Source organism: Carcharhinus amblyrhynchos, chromosome 3 (assembly GCF_965287045.1).
Source record: "Carcharhinus amblyrhynchos chromosome 3, sCarAmb.v2.hapA, whole genome shotgun sequence".
NCBI lineage: Eukaryota > Metazoa > Chordata > Chondrichthyes > Carcharhiniformes > Carcharhinidae > Carcharhinus > Carcharhinus amblyrhynchos.
In genome coordinates, this window is record NC_137326.1 from 21,212,600 (window position 1) to 21,238,370 (window position 25,771).

At 43.4% G+C, this 25,771-nt stretch overlaps 1 protein-coding gene across 4 annotated transcripts in view; it reads left to right on the forward strand.

Annotated features, from left to right (window-relative positions):
• The first annotated feature begins 578 nt into the window (after window positions 1–578).
• The window catches only part of LOC145341357 (uncharacterized), a 30,981-nt gene continuing 5,788 nt past the window's right edge, over window positions 579–25,771 (forward strand). For 2 of the 4 annotated variants that reach the window (XM_080186282.1, XM_080186284.1), the window contains exons 1-2: window positions 579–814; window positions 8,002–8,130. In XM_080186282.1, coding sequence (XP_080042408.1) covers window positions 670–814; window positions 8,002–8,130 — 274 coding nt within the window. In that variant the 5' untranslated portion in view covers window positions 579–669. The other 2 variants (XM_080186281.1, XM_080186283.1) reach the window with 2 other exon arrangements.

Consider the following 25,771-nt stretch of genomic DNA (forward strand, 5'->3'; position numbering starts at 1 on the left):
GATTCTGTGACCTACTGGTACCCCAGCTCCCTCGCCCATGTGACTTGTTAATGCAAATGTATACCAGAAATAACCTGGCGAGCATGGTGTGTGAGAGCAAGTTCATAGAATCCCTATAGTGTAGAAGGAAGACATTCAGCCCATGGAGTCTGCACTAACCACAATCCCACCCAGGCCCAATTTCACTAACCTCACATTTTTACCTTGCTAATCCCCAAACACTAGGGGCAATTTAGCATGGCCAATCAACCTAACCCGCACATCTTTGGACTGTAGGAGGAAACTGGAGCCCCTGGAGGAAACCCCTGCAGACACGGGGAGAACGTGCAGACTCCGCACAGACAGTGACCCGAGGCTGGAATTGAACCCGGTTCCCAGCGCTGTGAGGCAGCAGTGCTAAGCACACATGTAGCTGAGAACAGAAAAGAATTCGCCTATTTAGTGTCCGCAGGTGTTCGAGGAGAAATAAAGTCATTTAGCCCATTTTTTGCATTCCAGAAGAGGCCACTGTGACATTCCGGAATGAATGAAGGTTTGCACCAATCATTATTATCTTTAGCACACTGGTCACCCTGATCTGCCGGAGTGGGCAGCCAGTGTGCAAAGAGAAAAGTTAAGCACTCCAGCCTCCCACTCTCCACTCGTTCCATTGCAGAACACGCCGCCGCGATGAAGTACCATCTCCTCTGGCTGCTCTCCGTCTCCTGGGCGGCCCTTTCCTGCTCTAACCCCCTCCCGATCCAAGAAACCTTCAATCTCCGGCCAGATGAACTTATCCCAGCGCCAAAAGGAACTGGGGACTTTCAAATTGTCGGTAAGAAGCGCATTCATTTCCACCCCATTGGAACACAAAGGCAGAACTTTGTAACGTGGGTGTAAATCTGATCGTTTTTGCTAAATGATCTAAAGCAGTCATTATAAAGTTAAGGATAAAGAGCGTTCTAGTTGCAGATGAACTTTGCATTAGTTGTAAAAGTGTCGTTCAGATTGATTCCATCTGCGAATATATTTTGCGATGTTTTTGCTATCCTCTTTAGCTGATGCAATGAATACATTTCCCATCCAGTGAGAGTTGTACAGCATGGCTATTGTCCCCCCGCTGCTGACCTGATTTCACAGCAATGTTGTACCATGTCTGAGAGGCATTACCATCCCAATGGGGGCACTGGTGTGTGTTAGCTATTGTAGTCACATCGGAGGCATACACGCACAAGTTACTAAGGACAGCATTGCAGGGTTTATTCTCTTACAACCAAAAAATAATGCCGGTTAGCATTCAGTCTGTGGCTGTTTGATCTCTGGGACTCGTTTTCCTGAAGTATCTGATGACACTGCATCTAAACAGCCTGGGCTGCACACTATCTCTCCACTTGGATCTCTGCACAGCACTCAGATACCAACAACAGTCTGAATGAGGTCGAGATTAGCACTGCTGCGTCACAGAGCCAGGGACCTGGGTTCAATACCAGCCTCGGATGACCGTCAATGTGGAGTTTACACGTTCTCCCTGTGTTCGCATGGGTTTCCTCCAGGTGCTCCGGTTTCCTCCCACATAGAATCCTACAATGCAGAAGGAGGCCATTCAGCCCATCAAGTCTGCACCGACCACAATCCCACCCAGGCCCTATCCCCATGCATTTACTCTAACTCGTCCCCCCCGGTACTACGGGAAATTTAGCATGGCCAATCCACCTAACCCGCACATCTTTGGACTGTGGGAGGAAACCGGAGCACCTGGAGGAAACCCACTCAGAGATGGGGAGAATGTGCAAACTCCTGCATCTTGAGGGGAATTGCTTGATAGAGCAGACGCAGCACGGTTTCGTTAAGGGAAAGTCGTGTCTGACAAATTTATTGGAGTTCTATGAGGATGTGTCTAGGGCGGTGGATAGAGGAGAGCTGGTGGATGTGGTCTTTCTTGATTTTCAAAAGGCCTTTGACAAGGTACCTCACAAGAGGTTATTGCAGAAGGTAAGGGGGCATGGAGTTGGGGGTAGGGTGTTAGCGTGGATAGAGGATTGGTTGTCAAATAGGAGACAGAGAGTGGGGGTTAATGGGTGCTATTCGGATTGGCGGTTGGTGACTAGTGGAGTGCCCCAGGGGTCGGTGCTGCGGCCTCAGCTATTTACCATTTATATAGATGACCTGGAGGAGGGAACCGAGTGTATGGTGTCGAAATTTGCTGATGACACCAAGATTGGTGGAACGGCAAATTGCGCGGAGGGTGTGGAGAGTCTGCAGAAGGATCTAGATAGGCTGGGCGAATGGGCCAGGAAATGGCAAATGGAATTTAATGTTGGCAAGTGCGAGGTGGTCCACTTTGGTAGGAATAATGGTAGGAAAGACTATTACTTACGGGGCGAAAAACTGCAGCAGGCGACTGTGCAGAGGGACCTCGGGGTCCTTGTGCATGAGTCGCAAAAATCCAGCCTGCAGGTGCAGCAGGTGGTCAGGAAGGCTAATGGGATGCTGGCCTTCATAGCGAGGGGGATTGAATATAAAAGTAAGGAGGTCTTGCTGCAGCTGTATAGGGCATTGGTGAGGCCGCAGCTGGAGTACTGTGTGCAGTTTTGGTCGCCACACTTACGCAAGGATATTTTGGCCTTGGAGGGAGTGCAGAGGAGGTTTACTAGGCTGATACCGGAGTTGAGGGGTTGAGCTATGAGGAGAGGCTGAATAAACTAGGCTTGTACTCGTTAGAGTTTAGAAGAATGAGGGGAGATCTCATTGAGACGTATAAGATGATGAATGGGATGGATAGGATAGAGGTGGAGAGGCTCTTCCCGCTCAGAAAGGACAGTAGGACTAGGGGGCACAGCCTCAAGATAAAGGGGGGGCGGTTTAGAACGGAGTTGAGGAGGAACTTCTTCACTCAAAGGATGGTGAATCTCTGGAATTCTCTGCCCGTTGAGGTGGTGGAGGCTGCCTCGCTAAATATTTTTAAGACGCGGGTTGATGGGTTTTTGATAAGCGAGGGGATTAAGGGTTATGGGGAGAGGGCGGGAATGTGGAACTGAGACACGACAGATCAGCCATGATCTTATTGAATGGCGGGGCAGGCTCAAAGGGCTAGATGGCCTACTCCTGCTCCTATTTCTTATGTTCTTATGTTATGTTCCTCACAGACAGTGAGCCAAGCCGGGAATTGAACCCAGCTCCCTGCCACTGTGAGGCAGCAGTACTAACCACTGTGCCACCGTACCATCTCTGAACAGTACAAAGATGTGCAGGTTATGTTGCTTGGCCATGCTAAACTGTCCCTTAGTGTCAGGGGGATTAGCAGGGTGAATACATGGAGATAGCGGGATAGGGCCCGGGTGGAATTGTTGTTAGTGCTGGTTTGATGGGCCAAATGGCCTCCTTCTGGGATCAAATGGCACCGCATTTTCTCAGCAAGTGACTGGCCTTATGGGTGCACTGCCACTATCTAAATATCAGTGAGAATAAACAATGCCCAGTGAATTTGCAATGGTCAGTGATTAAAACTTTCATGTGCCTTTTACAGAACCAGACAGTACTCTTGTAGAAGTGGGTTTGGAAGGGTTGAAAGGTGTAATCTTCATTTTTTTAAATTCATTTATGGCCTGTGGGAGTCACTGGCTGGGCCAGCATTTATTGCCCATCCCTAACTGCCTTCCATTTTACAGAACATTTGAAAATCAACTGCACTATTGTGGGTCTGTAGCCACATGTAGGCCAGGCCAGGTAAGGATGGCAGATTTCCTTCCCCAAAGGACATTAGTTAACCAGGTGGTTTTTAGGTAATTTTCAATGGCTTCATGGTCATCAGTAGACTTTTAATTCCAGATTTTTATTGAATTCACAGATCAAAACTGCCGCGGTGGGATTTGAACCTGGGTCCCTGGATCTTGCCCGGGGTCTCTGGATTACTAATCCAACGACAATACCATGACGACACTAACGCTTCTACCTGTCCGCAGACATACATGGCCCCATTGTATTAGACCATAAGGTGTAGAAAACAGAAGAAAGCTACTTACCCCATCAAGTCTGCTCTGCCTTTCAATGAGATCATAACTGATCTGATGTGATAATCCTCATCGCCACTTTCCCACCTTATCCCCATAACCTTTTGTTCCCTTAAAAATCTGTCTATCATCGCATTGAGCTATTTAATGAACCAGCCTTCACAGCCCTCTGTGGTAAAGAACTTCACAGTCACTATCCTCTGGGAGAAGAAATTCCTCCTCATCTCTTTCTTAAATGGGTTACTCTGAGATTCGGCCCTATGGTCCTAGACTCTCCCACAAGCGGAAACAATCTCTATCCTGTCAAGCACCTGAAAATCCTGTGGGTGGGTTTTTCTGGCCACGCATACCCCAAAACCAGAAAATCCTGCCCGAGGTTAAAGCACCTTTGCATGGTCTGCCCCTCATCCGCCAAGATTCCCGTGGTGGGCGGGACAGGAAAACTCCACCCCCCCCGCCCCATATGTCTCAATAAAGTCAACTCTCAGTCTTTTAAACTCCAGTGAGTATAGGCCCAATCTACTCAACCTGTCCTCATAAGAAAATCCCCCCATACCTGGGATCAACCTTGTGAACCTCTTGGATATTTTGCCTCAGCCTGGTGCTGAGGCCATGAGTTTACACGTGCAGCCTTGGCACTGATCTCCTCAGCTGGTCAATTGTTTTCTGCTCACACAGCTGCAACAATGTGAATTGCCAGCAACAGTATCTGTGTCTGAAAGAGGCTGGCAGTAGGAAGAAGACAAGAGTAATAATTAAAGCGGCATAGAAATTAACAACATTGAGGACACAAGAAACGAGAAGTTTTTTTATGCCATGAGCAAAAGTGAATTCTTTAAGGACACTCCTTAAGCAAAGGAGGAGAAAGAGGGTAGACAAAAACAGAAAAATGATGGAAAATCTCAGCAGGTCTGGCAGCATCAATGGAGTAAAAAGTCTGACAACACCAGGTTTCAGTCCAACCGATTTATTTGACTATCACCAGGTTTCAGTCCAACCGACTTATTCGACTATCAAATAAATCAGTTGGACTGAAACCTGGTGTTGTCAGACTTTTTACTGTGTTTACCCTAGTCCAACGCCAGCATATCCACATCATGAGCATCAATGGAGAGAGAATAGAGCCAGCGTTTTGAATCTAGATGACCCTTCATCAGAGTTGGGTAGAGATAGGATTGAGCAGATTTAGGAATGACAGTGAATGAAGAATGAGTACATAAATGAAGACAGCAAGGAGCCGAAATGTGAAAACAGTACAAAATAAATCATAGAATCCCTACAGTGCAGAATGAGGCCATCGAGTCTACACCGACTACAATTCCATTCCCTATCCCTGTAACCCCATGTATTTACCCTGCTAATCCCCCTGATGTGGAGATGCCAGCATTGCACTGGGGGTAAGCACAGTAAGTAGTCTTACACCAGGTTAAAGTCCAACAGGTTTATTTGGTAGCGAAAGTCACAAGCTTTCAGAGTGTTGCCACTTCGTCAGATGAGTGGGAGTTCTGTTCACAAACAAGACATATAAAGACACGAACTCAATTTACAAAATACCGGTTGGAATGTAAGTCTTTACAAGTAGTCAAGTCTTAAAGGTACAGATAATGTGAGTGGAGAGAGGGTTAAGCACAGGTTAAACAGATTCATGTCACATTATTTGTAACCAACATGACTTGCCTGGGTTTGCAAAACCTCACTAACTGTCCTGGCTGGAGACAATACACAGTCTTTAACCTGTGCTTAACCCTCTCTTCACTCATATTGCCTGTACCTTTAAGACTTGATTACCTGTAAAGACTCGCTTTCCAACCATTATTTTGTAAGTTGAGTATACATCCTCCTGACACCAAGGGAAAATTTAATATGGCCAATCAAGCTACCCGCATATAGAATCATAGAATCCCTAACAATGCAGAGGAGACCATTTAGCCCGTCGAGTCTGCACCAACCACAATCCCACCCAGGCCCTATCCCCATACCACATGTATTTATCCTGCTAATCTCCTGACACTAGGGTCAATTTAGCAAGGCCAATGAACCTAAGCCTCACCTCTTTGGACTATGGGAGAAAACCGGGGCACCCAGAGGAAACCCATGCAGACACAGGAAGAATGTGCAAACTCCACACAGTCAGTGATTGAGGCTGGAATTGAACCAGGGTCCCTGGTGCTATAAGACATCTTTGGAGCATGGGAGGAAACTGGAGCACCTGAAGGAAACCCACACAGACACGGGGAGAACATGCAAACTCCAGACAGACAGTCACCTGAGGCCAGAATTGATCCTGAGTTCCTGGCACTGTGTGACAGCAGTGCTAACCACTGTGCCACCATGAATAAGAACTAATAAATGAGAAAAGGTGCAAAAGGACAATAGTTTACAAGAAACGTATTGAGTCGAGGTCACAATGCAGGAGTCATTCATTGCAGGACAATTTAATATTCCCTCAAGTAGAATTCCCAAAGTGCAAAGGTAATGCCTCTGAAATTCTCACCTGCAAAATGTCAGGTTACCCTGAGCTTGGTGCAAGATGATACCTGATCATAGTCCCATTGCATTTGATGCCAACCATACCATTAGCTTATGAGGAAACAAGGACCAAATGCAGATGGACATAATTCACATTGGTAGAAATCATCCCTTTGTGTTAACCAGAAGTCAGTGGGTGTGAGGTGATGTGGGGGAAGGAGTTATGTTTGGATGGAGAATGTGCATTTACATCTTCAGGATGGTAGTCCAGTGCTGGTAATGCATTCATTTCTGTGTACGTAGCAGAATATTGAATTTAAGAACTGATTTCTCCAAAGCGTGCAAGGGAAATCGAGGCCCTAAAGGTGGACATGATGACCGAAAAGATATGTTGGATATTTGTAAATATTCAGTTGGCACTCTTTACTAATGCTTGCATTATTCAGGAACAAACTATATTCATATGGTAACTTTCACTCCCTCGAACTGACCCAAGGGGTGGGATTTTCCGGCCACACTCACCTCAAGACCAAAAATCCTGCACAAGGTCAGTGGACCTTTGCCTGGTGCTGTCCCACCCATTACGATTCCCAAGGCGGGCGGGAAGGGAAAATTTCGCCCAAGGTGTTTCACAGCCAGTGGAGTACATTGGAAGTGTAAACACATGCAGTAGAGGGGAACACAGTCACCAGTGTTTCGCATGGTAAGATCCCACAAATGACAATGAGATAAATGATCAAATGGTTCTGCTGGCCAGGTTTGACTATTAGCCAAGAGATCACCCCTGTTTTTCAATTATTCAATTTGCAAGATAATGGTTGGAATGCAAGACTTTACAGGTAATCAAGTCTTAAAGATACAGACAATGTGACTGGAGAGAGGGCCAAGCACAGGTTAAAGAGGTGTGTATTGTCCCCAGCCAGGATAGTTACTGAGATCCTGCAAGCCCAGGCAAGTCATGGAGGTTACAGATAGTGTGACATGAACCCAAGATCCTGGTTGAGACAGTCCTCATGTGTGCAGAGCTTCTTGTAAATTGAATTTGTATTTGTATATGTCCTGTTTGTGAACACAACTCCTCACTCATCATAATAAGATAATAATAATAATAATAAGATCAGCCATGATCTTATTGAATGGCGGGGCAGGCTCAAAGGGCTGGATGGCCTACTCCTGCTCCTATTTCTTATGTTCTCACTCACCTGAAGAAGGAGCGAGACTCCGAAAGCTTGTGCTGCCAAATAAATCTGTTGGACTTTAACTTGGTCTTGTGAAACTTCTTACTGTGCCCACCCCAATCCAACGCTGGCATCTCCACATCATTTCAATTATTCCCACAGGATCTGTTACATTCACCCAGAGACAAGTGGCCCTTCTTTTGACTTTCTATAATTTTCATTCCTGTGATGTTTGTCACTAAACGCTGCTTTTCTTTTTTTTACAAAATATGGAATATTTTCAAACATCCAAATTAAAAGTGTAATTGCCCACAAGCAAAATGCACAATTGTTTAACAAGCTGATATTTTGTGTGTAATCCGCAGAGATACCAAGTGAATTTGCAGCATACGATGTGAACAAAGATGGATCAATCAGTCTCAGTGAACTATCAAATGTCACGGAAACAAATGAAGGTGATGCAGACCAACCATTTCACACTGCTGATGTTGACGGTAAGATCACCCAGACTGGAAAATATTTCAGTCCAAAAAGCATTGGAAACCCAGGAAGCTAATGACAGGCAGTGTGTTTAAATGAGAGTTTGATTCCTAAACCTTTGAGTAATGTTAATCCAAATCATTCATTTTATGTGCCTCCAAAGCAAGGAATGACAAAGCAAGGGAGTGATGCAAATGATCGACAACACAGGATGTATCATTTAAAATATATTTTTATGAAAACCAATGCCCATAAACGTGGCTCTGCTGTTTTGATTATCTGTAACTAGATGAGATTATTTGCAACCATTGTTTGTGACAACGTCTGTAATAACTATGATTCTCTTTTCAGCAAACAGCTATCCTTAAGCTATGGGAGAGTGTGCAATGTATCCAGAGGGTGTAAAGTGTTCTGCTTGGACATTTTTTAAGTAAATGAGTAATTTGAACCAATAAAAGCAGAAAAGCAGAGACACATACATTCTGAGGAGATTCTCTCTGTCTCCCATGGCAACACCGCACAAAGGGCATTGGAAGCTGCTCTCAGCCATTTGCGTTGTTTCTCAAGGAGTTCAGCCTGTTACCTGCCAATGTCATGGTGGGAGGCTACAGGAATCACTGCAGAATTTCAGGACCTAACTATATTTCAGTATTTCTCAAAACAAAATGAAATGAAAGTATTTTGGCATCCGGCTGGAAATCAAATTTGTAATGGGATTGAAGAAAAAAAATCATCACGAGATGTACCTATTCCGGCAGTTCATAGAGTCTCTACAGTGGAGGAGGCCATTCAGCCTATCGAGTACACTCTGACCATATTCCACCCAGGCCCTATCCCCATAGCCCCATGCATTTACCCTGGCTAGCCCTCGACACTAAGGGTCATTTTAGCATGGCCAATCCACCTAACCCGCACATCTTTGGACTGTGGGAGGAAACCCACGCAGACACAGTGAGAACGTGCAAACTCCATGTAGACAGTGACCTGAAGCCGGAATTGAAGCTGGGTCCTTGGTGCTGTGAGACAGCATTGCTAACCACTGTGCCACTGTGCTGTTCTTCTGAAATAAAATCCCCCTGAATGGTTAACACAGTGGGCAGCTTTGATCCAAAATAAAAGATACAGGACCACTTTTATGTTTCACATGGATATCTCACTTTATTTAATCTTTCTGGCGGTATTGAATAAGCAGCCATTTTTACCGTCTGAGGAATATTTTGAATGCAGTGAAATTGAAACTTTCACTTCTTCAGCAACCAGATGCTTGTGATTTTGAGGTCATGTCAAACTTTAAAGTAATAACAATCTATAGTGGGATCTGTTGTTAAGGTGATGACATAATCGGGTTGCTGAGCTGCTAAATTCAGAAAGAGCCACAATTTTCTCTAATTATTATTTGCTTTCTCTAGATTACAAAGTAATTTGTTATGTTTTGTCATTCAGTAAACTCCACGTGTGTGCTGATCATGTTTGAACTAAAAATAATACAAGAATGAAAAAGTCTATTCCCACAACAAATCTAGTCTTCCAAAAACTTTTTGATTTGATTTATTATTGTCACATGCATTGGGATGCAGTGAAAAGTATCGTTTCTGGCACTCTGTATAGACAAAGCATACCGTTCATAGAGTACATAGGAAAGAAGGAAAGGAGCATGAAGTGTTACAGCCATAACTAGGGTGTAATGAAAGATCAACTTAATATGAGGGATGTCCATTCATAAGTCTGATGGCAGCATGGAAGAAGCTGTTCTTGATTTGCAATTAGTCTTCTTATGGACTCCACCCAATTTACATGCGTAGATTAGCGGGATTAGTGGAGTAAATAGATGGGGTTACACGGATAGGGCCTGGGCCTGATTCTTTGTCGGAGAGTCAGTGCCGGTTTGATGGGCTGAATGGCCTTCTTCCGCACTGTAGGGATTCTATGTAGGGATTCTGTATGACCTACCAACATATATTCCCATCAAATTTACCAATGTATTTTGTTACTTCTCAAATGTAAAGTGGTGTTATTTTGGAGCTTATTTTGCCCATTTTCAAATGTTTTCCACGGTTCATGCAGCTCAAAGGCTCTTATTACAAAGAAGCTGATCACCTCTGTCTCTCGTCTGCCTTACAGACAGGAATAATTTTTCTTCCTGAGTCGTATTTGAAATTGATATGAATGCCGTGTGCAAAATCTTCCAAATATTGTAGAGCAAGAATGTTGTAATGCCCGACAGCAACAAACAACTTAGAGGAACATATTTCTCTTCCATCCCAGGTAATGATGTTCTCACTGAACAAGAATTTGAGGTCGCTCCGTGGGTATTTCATGTCCCAGAGGATATTGTCAACCCAGTGAAAGAAGACAAATATGGACATCTATTATTTGAAAAGAAGCATAAAGAAGATGAATAGTTCAACAATCTCTCTTTCAGCGCAACAAAAGTGTTTTTTTTTTAACTTGCATCTTTCAAGTTGTTACTCCCAACTCCCTTTACTATCATTCTAGCTGCAGAAAATATTCCAAGACTTCCAGAAGCTCCAGGGAATTCTGGGGTTGCTTAGGCTTGATCATTTGACATTTAAGTTTGCTCACTACAAGGCTGAAATTCCTAAAATGTTCCAATTAAATTGCTATGATTTCAGGGATATCTTTATTATCTGAAATTAGCCAACTTTAAAGACGTCCAGCTAGATTTTAGAGACTACTCGCATTTTGCCAATCCTCCTTTTTCATCCTGTTCCATTTCTTTACACTTACACAGAGTTCTGCTTAGACCACAGTACCTAGGGTGCTGTGAGTCCAGCAGCATCAGGCCAAAGAATTAATCAATTGGGCTTGGAGTGAGTGCAGTACAGATTTCCCATAATTAATATCTGGACTCGGTGGGCTTAGGTAGCAAGGAGAAATGACACAAATTAGCTTTATACTGCCTGGAATTTAGCAGGTAAAAGGATGGATTGATCAACTTTTTCAAAGTGTTAAGGAAAATAGATGGGATAGATGGAAAAGAACTATTTCCACCTGTTTGGGTAGTCCAGAGCATAGTTTAAGATTAGAATCAGATCTTGAAGGAATGGAATTAGGAAACACTTCTACACATTGAGGTTGGTGGAAGTTTTGAGTTTGACTCAAAGGCTGGATAAATTATAAATTTTAAACTGAGATTGGTAGATTTTTGTTAACCAAAGGTGTTAAAAGATACAGGGCAAAGGTAGGTTTATGTAGCCAGGTCACAATCAGACCATTGTATGTTGGAACAGGCATGATGGGCTGAATGGCTTCCTCTGATCCCAATTATTTCTACCTTCATTTTATATATTTTTTTACTCTTGTGACACAGTTCAGACTATACATAATTGTCCAGGGATAGGATTGTGGATGTCAAACTCAACTCTTTGGCTGAAAATTGGATTCAAAAAGTTGACTTGTCGACCAACCAGGTGACAGAATATTGAACCTTGACATGGTCCGGTTACTAAAGTGTGATCTTATAAGCTCCTTAACTGACATTTGCAAGATTGAAAAAAACCATCGAAATAACTAGCTCAGTAGGGAAAGTAATGCTAGAAATATTATCGCCAGATTTAAGGCATTAAAATATTTCCTAACACTGTCAGTTTAGGGCAACACCATGCTAAAGTTTCACATGAAGAAAACTGAATGAACTTTAGAAGCAAGTAAGTTTTTGAAATTAGAACATACACTGGGTTAAGCAAAACAATTGATACACATCATGTACAGTGTATATCTCACTGTTAATTCCAGTCTGTATTCCATATAAATGTTGTAAGCCATATCAATTTTTTTGAAATTTCACAGCCATGAGAGTAGAGCTAGATATTTGGGGGAAGATCCCAGACTAACATCTGAGCTGGAGAACATCTGCTTTACAATTTGTCTCTTGTTTATACGTATACTACGCGGTCTCATTAAAAGTATAGTTTAATACTCGAAGATTAAATGAATAGTTTTTTGTTCGTCATTTATTAAACAAACTATTTTAATCAATCATCACCAAATGTTGGCCCAGTGCCCTTACCCAATCTGCAGGTGCAGCAGGTGATCAAGAAGGCGAATGGAATGATAGCATTTATAGCGAGGGGGATAGAATATAAAAGTAGGGAGGTCTTTCTGCAACTGTACAGGGTACTGGTGAGGCCACAACTGGAGTACTGTGTGCAGTTTTGGTCGCCGCATTTGCGAAAGGATATATTGGCCTTGGAGGGAGTGCAGAGAAGGTTCACTAGGCTGATACCGGAGATGAGGGGGTTAGCCTATGAGGAGGGATTGAATAGACTGGGTCTGTACTCTTTGGAGTTTAGAAGGCTGAGGGGGGATCTTATAGAGACATATAAGATAGTGAAGGGGATAGATAGGGTAGAGGTAGAGAGATTCTTCCCACTTAGAAAGGATAGCAGAACTAGAGGGCACAACCTCAAAATAAGGGGGGAGTCAGTTTAAATTGGAGTAGAGGAGGAACTTCTTCACTCAAAGGGTGGTGAGTCTCTGGAATTCTCTGCCCATTGAAGTGGTGGAGGCTACCTCGCTGAATATACTTAAGTCACGGGTGGATAGGTTTCTGATAGACAAGGGAATTAAGGGTTATGGGGAGAAAGCGGGAAAGTGAAACTGATCCAATTCAGATCAGCCATGATCTTATTGAATGGCGGGGCAGGCTCGAAGGGCTAGATGGCCTACTCCTGCTCCTATTTCTTATGTTCTTATGTATTCTTAAGTTAAAAAAGATTGTGGGTCCAAACCCCATTATGCCTCTAGACCCATTACACAGCTGGGTCTGGAGGGAGAATTTAACTCCCTCCATCTGATAGAAAACAGCCATAACAGGAGTTAAAATTACAAGTCACGAATGTTGACCTTAACAAGGCTGTTATGGTTTAAAATGTTTTCTTTCGTTTAAGCAGAAGGGGCTGGTAATCATACTAAATGTCGGCCTGGACACAGGCCCATGTGATCTGGTTGTCATTGGCAAAGAAACCCAAACCGAAATATATTGAAAGTCAAGCGACAACTTTCACATCTAGACACAAAGAGATTAACAGCTGATTTTTTGGAGACAAAGAGACACGAAGTGAGAGGGACAAAAGAATTACAGCTGTGTGGAGAAGCAGCAGCTACTGCTGTGAAGAGGGGAATGAACGGTGTTTGTGTTAACAAATAAGTAGACTGCTTATGAAAGATGCAAATGAAATACAATCGTTAACATCACCCTGGTGTCTCATGGAGAATCCCAGACTGCCTTGCTGCCTAGGAGCTAAAATGCCTACTGGATATCAGTGTGAACCAAATTTGGCCAGAATTAGGCGTTGCGTAGGCAGGCATGTGCCCCACCCAAAAGCATGTGACATTGTGAGACAAGATGTCAGACGCATATTCCAACATCATTGTACAACATTTTGGTTGGCAGGTGCACACAGAAGCCAGAAATGTGCCCACAGACGATCAAGCAAGCAATTATGCCCATTAAGGGGCCAACCTTTTTTATTTGTTCATGGGCATGAGTGTCGCTGGCTGCCTAGCATTTATTGCCCATCCCTAATTGCCCTTGGAGGGCAGTTGAGAGTCAACCGTGTTACTGTGACTCTGGAGTCATATGTGGACTATACCGGGAAAGGATGGAGGATTTTCTTCCCGAAAGGACATTAACGAACCAGATGGGTTTTTCCGACAATCAACCATGCTTTCATGTTCATTAGTAAATCCTTAATTCCAGATACTTTGTTTAATTGAATTCAAATTCCACCATCGGCCATAGCAGGATTCAAACCCAGGTCCCCTGAACATTAGTAATAATCTAGCAATAATACCACTAGGCCATCACCTCCCCTGGGTGCAATTTTACATGGCCCATCTGTTCTTACCATTGTCAAGTGGGCCAGAGTTTTACCTTCATTCTCGATCCACCTGGGATGAAATGAAATAATATTAAAGAACATCAGGCGTGTGAGGTTTGTGTTTGAATGTGCTGACTAGATGCTCTTTGCATGGTTTTTCCATTGCAATATTTTTTTTGCAGGTCAGCAGCTGCCTGAGAGAGCTCCGCAGTGGCTTTCCTCCTCAGAGGGCATGTTAGAAGTCCTGTCCACCCTCTCCTTTTTCTTGGCACCTGTCTTGCTCCCATCCTCTCTGGCATTGCTGAGCCTTTCCCAATGCACAGTTCATGCCCGCATATTGGCCAGCCACTGTGAAATCACATTCCGAGGCTGACTGTGGCTGGAAGTGAGTGTTGTGTCCACTCCCAGGCTTGTCCAGTGTGTGCGTTCTGACGGACGAAGAATTCAGGCCCTCATCTTTTCAGGAATTGATCTGAAACTTAGAATTCAGTCACTCTTCTGTTTGCCACATGAATTCAAAGTGGAATGCGTTTGAGTGGCCCAACTCACAAAACTGGTGAACATTTATCCGTAGATAAAAACATCACCGTTATATCTTATTGAGAAAGTATGAGGTTGGCATGTTTTAAAATGTTTGTTTATTAGTCACAAGTAAGGCTTACATTAATACTGCAGTGAAGTTACTGTGAAATTCCCCTAGTCACCACTTGTGCAGGTCAATTCACCTAACCAGCACATCTTTCAGGGAGGAAACCGGAGCACCTGGAAGAAACTCACACAGACATGGGGAGAACGTGCAGACGCCACACAGACAGTGACCCAAGCTGGGAATCAAACCCCGGTCCCTGGCATTGTGAGACAGCAGTGCTAATCAGTGTGCCACTGTGCTGCATGGGTGGGAACTGTCACATCTGCCTTCTCAAGTGGACATAAAACATTCATGAGTCTGTTTGGAAATGAGCAGTGGAGTCCTGGCCAATATTTATTCTTCAAACAACAGCACAAAAGAACATTATCAAATTACTATCACTTGGGAAGTTTCTGTGGGCAATTCAACTGCTATATTTCCTGCATTACAGCAGTGACCGCATATCAAAAATTAATCTATTAACTGAGTTCATGAAGGGCACTATCTTTTTTTTTAATTTTTTTAAATTTCAAGGCATTATCTTTTAAGTTCATTGTCAGGATGATAATCATTAACATGTGCTATACTAACCTGGGAGTGCTTGTTTCTAAAGAATGGGACCCTAGCCCAAAATCTTCTCAAATACTAATTAAATCAAATTTTAATGAATCCTTAGTTTGCTGTTTCATCTTCTGAAAACTTTTTGGTGAATGAAATACCAGATAGGGCAATGAAAGCTCAACGTGTGGTATCTCACATTAACACATTGTCATTCTGTGTCTGTATTTCATCTTGTCAAAGAGATTCAGTACTTTGGCTCGGTTCAAAACTGAAACAAAGGATCAGGTTGTCTGGCTGGTCAGAAGCATGGCAATGAAATAAAAATGTTTTGTACGGCATATTTCAATCACGTTAATTAATCAATGTGAAAATACCTTATTATTGCGTGGGTTACTAACCATTAACATAATTGCATTCTTATCGCATGAATGACTGGGATTTATTTCTTACGTTCCAATCTCTACCCTCTTTACCTTAAATAGACTCGCACCATCAGCATAATTAGTATAGAGTCATAGAGGTTTACAGCATGGAAACAGGCCCTTCAGCCTAACTTGTCCATGCTGCCCTTTTTGTTTAAACCCCTAAGCTAGTCCCAATTGCCCACGTTTGACCCATATCTCTCTATACCCATCTTACCCATGTAACTTTGATTTTAAGAGGTGATATTTTGATTTATTTATTGTAAATACAAATCAGTATAAATGTCAGCCTTTTACTGCATTGTATACAATCTTAATTGTTAAAGGGTCAAAATTAAGATCTTGCACACATGTTATGTTGGAGTTATGTGCCTGCAGTAGCTTTGATTTAAATGTATATTGGCATCGACCCACTAGAGAGTAGCTAGTTCAGTGTAATCAGACAAATCAGTGTGATTTGTTCTTTATTCATTCCCTTGTGAATGGCTTTACACAGCTAGTTATTTTTAACTAGTTTTGTGTTGAGAAAGAAAATTTCACATCCAGTTTCATGAATCCTAATACAAGAGAGTTGGATCCTCTTGTGCAGGGTACATACATATCTTTGGAACTTGATCTGATTCTAGGAATCTCAGCTAAGAAAGAAAGATTTCAGGTTTCCACTTTCTCACTTGCCATTGTATGTCACCTGAGTGTTAAATCACTTGGAACTCCCATATCAAAATGTTGTTATAACATGTTGCAATCCTTATTTAACAATGAGGCAATTAGGCAATGTTAGCTGCTATACCCATCTGCCTAAGAGATTCAGGAACAGACTATGTATGATGCCTCGTATCCAGCAAAAGCGTGCTATTGACTACCCACAGATGGCAGGAAATGAATACTGGCCTTTCCCCCTTGTGCTGAACCATCTTTGTTCCTTAAAAGATTCAGGAGTAATGCTGAATGAAGGCTTCCCAACTGGAAACTGAAATTGGCAGGGAAAGAACTGCTATCCCATTTCCGCTGCGACAATGATCACTGAAATCCTCCCCGGCGCTATTGAAAAACAGCTGGAGTTCCCGCCTGCAATAATGAGTAGCTTAATTTATAATGCAAAAAACGGTGTTCCAACATACATAGGATATGTGTTGACATCTTAGGACAGACCCGATGCAAGGTACGCTGTACAGCTGGATCAGCAACTCAACAGGTATGTTATGGGGGTGGGAGGAGCAGACATACTCCTTCAGCTTCCACAAAATCAGATTGGCCCTCCACCTTCGCAAGGATCAGCCCCAGTGAACCTACATTCTACTGGTCCAGAGATCGCCCAGGCTTGGCAGTATCACAGTGTTTCAGAGCCATTCTGCTGCCCCATTTGGCTGGCTTCTGCAAGTAATCCATCACCTGATAATTTGCTGTAGGCCTCAAACAGAACCAGGCCTACAGTCGGGCCTATCGGACAGCCATCTGGAATTGCATCCTGCTTTGCATTGGTTGTGTTTTCAGGGAGGGAAAATCTGATAATCAAGATCTTTGTAGCCAGTAGAAAATCTTGAGGAGAGCTCTGGTACTCCCAAAGTATTCTTAAATGCATCAAGCTCTTTTCCAAAAGCCTCTCTATATTGGATTGTGTTGTATGTGTTGCTGCAACTTGGCAGAATAACAAATCAGTTTCTCATATGTATCAAGTGTTTAAATAAATAATTATGACTTAATTTTTAAATGCAATTTCTTCATTGAGCTAAAGAACAGAGTTCTAATTTGCCAAAGAAAACCAGGCACAAACCTGAGATAAAAGAGATACTGAAAGATATATTGAAAGACTGAGGTGAGGTAGATGGAATACAAGGAGAGCCATGTTGAGTTTAAACAGCCGCACAGATGAGTTGGGGCAATTGGTTCTGTCTGGTATATTTTGTATAATTCTGTGAAGCATCAAATATGGCACACATTTCCAGGCTGTTAAAACAAATCCTTGCGTTGGCTGTTGTCTGAAAGTAAATGACACTACGTTACATTGGAGCACACAATACTCTGTCCTATTCAAAAATAAAAATCCTTTCTCCTCTCAGGCAAAGCTAGGTCTAATATATTTGTACTAATTAAATAATAGAATGGAGTTTTTATGTCTGTTCAGTGTTCAATTTTGGGTGCATTACTCTATGAAAATGAAACCAAGACATTTCATAGCGTCTTCATAGAATCCCTACAGTGGAGAAGAAGACCATTCTATCCATTGGGTCTGCACCTACCACAATCCCACCAAGGCCCTATTCCCATAACCTCACATATTTACCCTGCTAATCCCCTAACACTCAAGTCAATTTAGCATGACCAATCAACCTAACTCACACATCTTTGGACTTTGAGAGGAAACCGAAGCACCCGGAGGAAACCCATGCAGAAACAGGGAGAATGTGCAAACTGCACACAGACAGAGACCCAAAGCCAGAATTGAATCTCAGTTGCTCGCGCTGTGAGGCAGCAGTGCTAATCACCTTGCCACTGTGCCTCCCCTCGCAAAATACTATTTAGAATTTTGAATTGGTGATAAACTTTTCACAAAATGCAATAAACCAAATAAGACGTAAAAGAAAACATAAAAATTCAAAGAAACCCATAAAAGGGCAGGAATAAATAACAGCGATAGAATCAATTGACATTATAAGCTTAACATAACAACATCTCTTAAATGTTTTTTTATTTACTAGTGTCACAAGGAGGCTTACATTAACACTGCAATGAAGTTACTGTGAAAATCCCCATGTTGCCACACTCCGGCACCTGTTTGGGTACACTGAGGGAGAATTTAGCATGGCCAATGCACCTAACCAGCACATCTTTCTCACTGTGGGAGGAAACCCACACAGACATGGGGAGAACATGCAGATTCTGCACAGACAGTGACCCAAGTCAGGAATCGAACCCGGTCCCTGGTGCTGTGAGGTAGCAATGTTAACCACTGTACCACTGTACTACCCCCAGAATTACCTCCACCCCCCACACAATAGCAGGATTCAGAATTAATCTAAATCCTTGCTTCAGCTGCACCCGCTTCCCCTCCCCGAGTTTGTGCATCTTAACTTTCCAGTCTATCACTTCCTAATTCATGCTAAAACAATGGACTTCTTCACTTCATTTAATATCTGTTCTCAGTAACGTTGCTATTGAAAAAAATCTCTCAGGTTTGTAGTGCTGCTTTATTCCCCCTGATGAGAGCAGTCTAACCACATGATGGAATCCATCAAATTGAAATATGAATTGTAGGGTCTTAAAAACAGTATTGACTTTTTCTTCATTCTCATCAAAGCCCAGCTGAGTGGTTGTAGTCTTTTACCATTGTATTCAGCCGGCACAAGAAATAAAACCAGTAAGTTTGAAACACAAATTCAGCGTAAAGGATATCATCTGATAGCCATTGCAGACACTTGGGCTACAAACAGAGTATGTTTGTGAGTTAAATATTCCAGGTTGCAAAATCTTTAGAAAGTGAAATTAGAAAAGGTGGCTATGGCAATATTGATAAAGTTTATTTATTAGTGTCACAAGTAGGCTTTCACTAACACTGCAATGGAGTTACTGTGAAAATCTCCTAGTCACCACACTCCAGTGCCTGTTCGGGTACATTGAGGCAGAATTTAGCATGGTCAATGCACCTAACCAGCATGTCTTTCAGACTGTGAGAGGAAACTCACACAGTCATGGGGAGAAAGTGCAGACTCCGCACAGACAGTGACCCAAACTGGGAATCGAACCTGGGCCCCCGGCACTGTGAGGCAGCAGTGCTAACCATTGTACCACCATGCCACCCCCTAAAGGTAAAAGATACTATTACAGTGACAGGGAGAAAGGACTTGAGGAGTAGTGAACAAAGAATAGAAACAATATAGATTGAAGTAAAAACAGTCAAGGATGTACGGATCTGGTGGGGTTTTTTTACAGGCATCCTGACAGTACCGATAGATTGGGTTAGTTGGGTTACGTGCAGATTTAACCATCGGGGGAACATGTTTGTCATGGGCAATTTAAATTTTCACATAGGCAGGGTGTGATTTCTCAAGTATGTTAGGGATAGTTTTGCTGGAATAATTTTGGAGTGGTGAGTAACAAATCAAAACTAGCAAGAAAAGAGGCATTATTAAGCTAAAAGTAAGGTTGAAGTGAAATATATCATTAAAAACACTCTGACAGAGATATCAAAAACAGTAAATGTCTTTATGAATGCATTAAAAGTAAGTGAACAGTAAGGATGAATATGGAGCCACTACAGACCTATCAATTTCATTTTGACTCATTTTGGTAGGACAAACTTGAATGAGGATTACAGGGTCAATGGCAGGGTTCTGAGGAATGTGGAGGAACCGAGAGATCTTGGGATTCATACCCACAGATCTCTGAAGATTGCCACTTGTCCTAGATGCTATGAAAGTGCAATGCCTTTTCATCAAGGAAAGGACCACTGTATGCCTCTGGTACAGTTATCAGAGTGAATGTTAGCAGTGGCTCAGCTGATAGTACACTTCCCACTAACTCAGACAACTCAGGGCTCAAGTCCCACTCCAGACTCTTGGATGAAAATGTCTAGACTGGTATTCTGATGCAGCAATACATGCTACACTGATAGAGGCACTGTTTTATGGGTGAAATGTGAAACTAAAGTCTGGTCTGCTGCATCAGTTGGATATAAAGGATAACAGAAGAGGGTCAGGGATTCTCTTCCTAGTGCCCTGGCCAATGTTTATCTCTCCATCAATTGAATTCAACAAAAACTGATTATCTGATCATCATTCCACCAAAGCAGAAGGATTGCCATTTACAAAGCACTTTTCATGATCACCAGATCTCAAAGTGCTTTAGAATCAACAAAGTACTTGTTGAAGTGAAATCAGTTTTGGAATGTGGCGAACACAGCAACAAATTTAAACACTTGAAAGCAGTGGGAAAAATGATCAGAATGGATAAACAGTAAAAAAGGGGAAATAACTGGTCCAAATTGGCATTCCATTTTAAGGTATACAAGGCCAGTTCAGATCAGTGCACTCCCAGTTTTTGCCCATGTTCCTCTTTTTTGCATTGCCAGTTGAGTGATAATGGCCAGCACGGTGGCACAGTTGTTAGCACTGTTACCTCACAGCACCAAGGACCCAGGTTCGATTTTTGGGTTGGGTCACTGTCTTTGCAGAGTTTGTAGGTTCTCCCTGTGTCAGTGTGGGTTTCCTCCGGGTGATCTGGTTTCCTCCCACAGTCCAGAAGATGCGCTGGTTAGGTGCATTGATTATGCTAAGTTCTCCCTCAGTGTGCCTGAACAGGCACTGGAGCATGGCGACTAGAGGATTTTCATAGTAACTTCATTGCAGTGTTAATGTAAGCCTACTTGAGATACTAATAAGTACATAAGAACCTAAGAAATAGGAGCAGGAGTAGGCCATCTAGCCCTTCGAGCCTGCCCCGCCATTCAATAAGATCATGGCTGATCTGTCGTGGCTCAGTTCCACATTCCCGCCCTCTCCCCATAACCCTTAATCCCCTCTCTTATCAAAAACCCATCAACCTGCGTCTTAAAAATATTTAGCAAGGTAGCCTCCACCACTTCAACGGGCAGAGAATTCCAGAGATTCACCACCCTTTGAGTGAAGAAGTTCCTCCTCAACTCCGTCCAAAACCGCCCCCCCCTTTTTCTTGAGGCTGTGCCCCCTAGTCCTACTGTCCTTTCTGAGCGGGAAGAGTCTCTCCACCTCTATCCTATCCATCCCATTCATCATCTTATACGTCTCAATGAGATCTCCCCTCATTCTTCTAAACTCTAACGAGTACAAGCCTAGTTTATTCAGCCTCTCCTCATAGCTCAACCCCCTCAACTCCGGCATCAGCCTAGTAAACCTCCTCTGCAGTCCCTCCAAGGCCAAAATATCCTTGCGTAATTACGGCGCCCAAAACTGCACACAGTACTCCAGCTGCGGCCTCACCAATGCCCTATACAGCTGCAGCAAGACCTCCTTACTTTTATATTCAATCCCCCTCGCTATGAAGGCCAGCATCCCATTCGCCTTCCTGACCACCTGCTGCACCTGCAGGCTGGGTTTTTGCGACTCATGCACAAGGACCCCGAGGTCCCTCCGCACCGTTGCCTGCTGCAGTTTTTCGCCACGTAAGTAATAATCCTTCCTACCATTATTCCTACCAAAGTGGACCACCTCGCACTTGCCAACATTAAATTCCATTTGCCATTTCCTGGCCCATTCGCCCAGCCTATCTAGATCCTTCTGTAGACTCTCCACACCCTCCGCGCAATTTGCCGTTCCACCAATCTTGGTGTCATCAGCAAATTTCGACACCACACACTCGGTTCCCTCCTCCAGATCATCTATATAAATGGTAAATAGCTAAACTTTGCATAATGGCCGGAGCACAGTTTGCAGGAGGTGGAGGGGGTGGGGAGGGGGTGGTGTATGAAGGGTGGGAGAAGGATTTATCTGTTTATCTTCAAAGTAGCACCATGGGACCTAAAGCACCTTCCCGATGAGGCAGAGGGAGCCTCAGTTTAATGTCTCATCTAAAATACAGCACTCCATTGAGCCAAGGCTGAAACCCTTTAACTCACTCATTCTGAAGCACAAATAGCTTTTAATGTCGTACAGTAACAAGGATTCACATTGTGACAAGAGAATGTTATTGCAGCTGGGTTGGAAGTATTTGTGTTTAGTTTTGGACACATTCACTCACTAGAACAGAAAGTATTATCAGGTAACTGGCAGATGCTGAAATAAAAACAGAAAATATTGGGAAAACCTAGGTGTGGCAGAATTTCTTGGGATTTTCTGGCCTTTCCCGCTGTTGGAATTGCCCAGTCCCGCCGATGGCGGCACCGTGCCATGGGTTCCCCGGTGACGGAGGGTGCGAACAATGAGAAACCCCATTGGCGTTGGCAGGACTGGAAGATCCTGCCACCAGCCAATGGAAGGCCAAAAGCCACCTCCACCATCGCAATACATGCCGTGGGTGGGGGAAGGTAAAATGCCACCCAACATTTTCAGTTGATATGACCCTTCTCCAGAACCAAGTCAAAAAATATTTTATTGAAGTATCTTGGTAAAACTTATATTCTAACATGAAACATGTTGACATGGATTTGCATTTAACCAGAATTAGGTTCTGATCAATAGTGACCCCTCGGGTGTTGATATTGGGTGTTTTATTGATGGCAGTGCCATTAAGGGTCAAGGAGAAATAGATTCTTTTTGGAGATGGCCATTGCTTGGTATTTGTGTTATGTGAATGACACTTATCAACCCAAGCCTGAATGTTAAGCAGGTCTTGCTGCATTTTGACATTGCCTGTTTCAGAATCCGGGGAGTTGCAAATGGATCATCAGTGAACCTGTGACCTTATAATAAAGGGAAGGTTATAGCTGAAACAGCTGGAGATGGCTGGGCCTAGGACATTACTCTGACAAACTCCTGCAGCAATGTCCTAGGACTGAAATGATTGACCTCCAACAAGCATCATGCTTTGCATTAGGTATGATTTATGTTTTATTCATTTGTGGGACGTGGGCATCATTGGCTGGTCAGCATTTATTGCCCATCCTTAGTTGCCCTTGAAAAGGTGATGGTGAGCTGCCTTCTTGAATCACCGCAGTCCATGTTCCGTAGGTTGACCCACAATGACATTAGGGGGAGAATTCCAGGATTTTGACCCTGCAACCTTGAAGGAACAGTGATATATTTCCAAATCAGGATGTTGAATTATAGGTAGTAGTGTTCCCATGTATTTGCTGCCCTTGTCCTTCTAGATTGAAGTGGCTGTGGGTTTGGAAGATGCTGTCTAAGGACCTTTGGTGAATTGCTGCAGTGCATCTTATAGATAGTACACACTGCTGCTACTGAGCATCGGTGGTGGAGGGATTGAGTGTTTATATATTCCAGCCAGTGGAAACTTTTCTTCAATTCCCATTGACTCTTAAGTTTTGCGAGAGTTTCTTGATGCCATACTCAGTTAAATGCTACTTTGATGTCAAGGGCAGTCACTTTTGCCTCCCATCTGAAATTCTGCTCAGTTCTCCATACTTGGACCAAGGCTGTCAAGGGCTGAGCGATTTTGGCAGAACTCAAACTGAGTATCAGTGAATTGATTATGAATGACTTGTTCCAAAGTTTTGCTAAAGATTGAGAGTAGGCAGATGGGGCAGTAATTGGCAGCTTTTTGTAGACAGTACATACCTGAACAATTTTCCACATTGCCAGGTAAGTGCCAGTGTTGTAGCTGTACTGGAATAGTTTGGCCAGGGATGCAGCAGGTTCTGGAGCAGAAATCCTCAGTACTATTGTCAGGATGCTGTCAGGACCCGTAACCTTTGCAGTATGCAGTATCTTCAGCCTTTTCTTGATGCCATCGCTTAGCTCTGTCCATCACTTGCTGCTTCCAGTGTTTTGCACACAAGTAGTCCAGTGTTGTAGATTCACCACCTCATTGTTAGGTATGCCTGGTGTTGTTCCTAGCACACCCTCCTACACTCTTCATTGAACTAGTGTTGATTTCTTGGTTTGATGGTAATGGTGGAGTGGGGAATATACCAGACCATGAGGTTACATATATTATTCGGGACAGTGGCACAGCGATTGGGGTGGCACAGTGGTTAACAATGCTGCCTCACAGAGCCAGGGACCCGGATTCGATTCCCGGCCTGGGTCACTGTTTGTGTGGAGTTTGCATGTTCTCCCCGTGTCTGCGTGAGTTTCCTCCAGGTGCTCCGGTTTCCTCCCACAGTCTGAAACATGTGCTAGTTAGGTGCATTGACCCGAACAGGCAACGGATTATGGCAACTAGGGGAATTTCACAGTAACTTCATTACAGCGTTAATGTAAGCCTTGCTTGCGGCTAATAAATAAACTTTTATTTGAATTCAATTCTGCTGCACCCACGGAACCACATGAATGCCCAGTTTTGAGTTACTGGGTTTGGTTGAAATTTATCCTATTTGGCAAGGTGGTAGTACCACTTAACATGATGGAGAGTCAATGTGAAGACAGGACTTGTATTCTAAAGAACGGTGCAGTGCTCACTCCTACCAATACTGTCATGGGGCAGATGCATCTGTGACAGGTAGATTGATAAAGACAATGTCAAGTCATTTTTTTCAGTGTTGTTTGTCCCCTCATCACCAGCCAATGGCCCAACCTAGTGGCCATGTCTTTCAGGACTCAGCCAGCTTGTTCAGTATTGGTGCTACCAAGCCATTCTTGATGATGGGCATTGAAGTACTCCACCCAGAATACATTCTGTGTCCTTGCCAACCTCAGTACTTCTTCCAAGTGGTGTTCAACATGGAGTATTGATTCATCACCTGAAGGCAGGCTGTGAGTCATGATCAGTATAAGGTTTCCTTTCCCTTGCTTGACTTGATACCATGGGTCTGGCATCAATATTGAGGATTTACTGGCCAATTGCTTCAGGATCTGGGGCGCTCCAGGGATTAGCAGTGCTGCCTCACAGTGCCAGGGACCTGGGTTCAATTCCAGCATCGGGTCACTGTCTGTACAGCATTTGCACATTCTCCCTGTGTCTGCATGGGTTTATTCCCACAGTCGAAAGACGTGCGGGTTAGGTTGATTGGTCATGCTAAATTGACCCTAGTATCAAGGGAATAGCAGGGTAAATAAGTGAGGTTACAAGAATAGGGCCTGGGTGGGCTTGTGGTCAGTGTAAACTCAGTGGGCTGAATGGCCTCCTTCTGCACTGTAGGATTGTATGAGCTGAGAAGTTGCACATAAATCATCAGTGAACTTCTGACCTTACGATGGAAGGAAGGTCATAACTGAAGTAACTGGAGATGGTTGGATCTAGGACACTACCCTGACAAACTCCTGCAGCAATGTCCCAGGACTGAGATGAGCAACCTCCAACAGCCACAAGCATCATCTTTTATGCTAAATATAATTCCGACCAGTGGGTCTGGAATCAATGTTGTAGATTTTTAGGCCAATTCCCTCCAAATTGTATACCACTGTACCTTGTGCTGCCAACTTTGGTGGGTCTGTCCTGTCGGTGAGACAGGACATACTCAGGGATATCCTAATGGAGCACAAGCCTGTGTAAATGTAGCTGATACAGTTTAAAATGGTTGGGGATTAATAACAGCACAATGGAGTTTCCTGCTGTTTATTAAAACATAAGATAAACAATGTGGAGATGCCGACATTGGACTGGGGTGGGC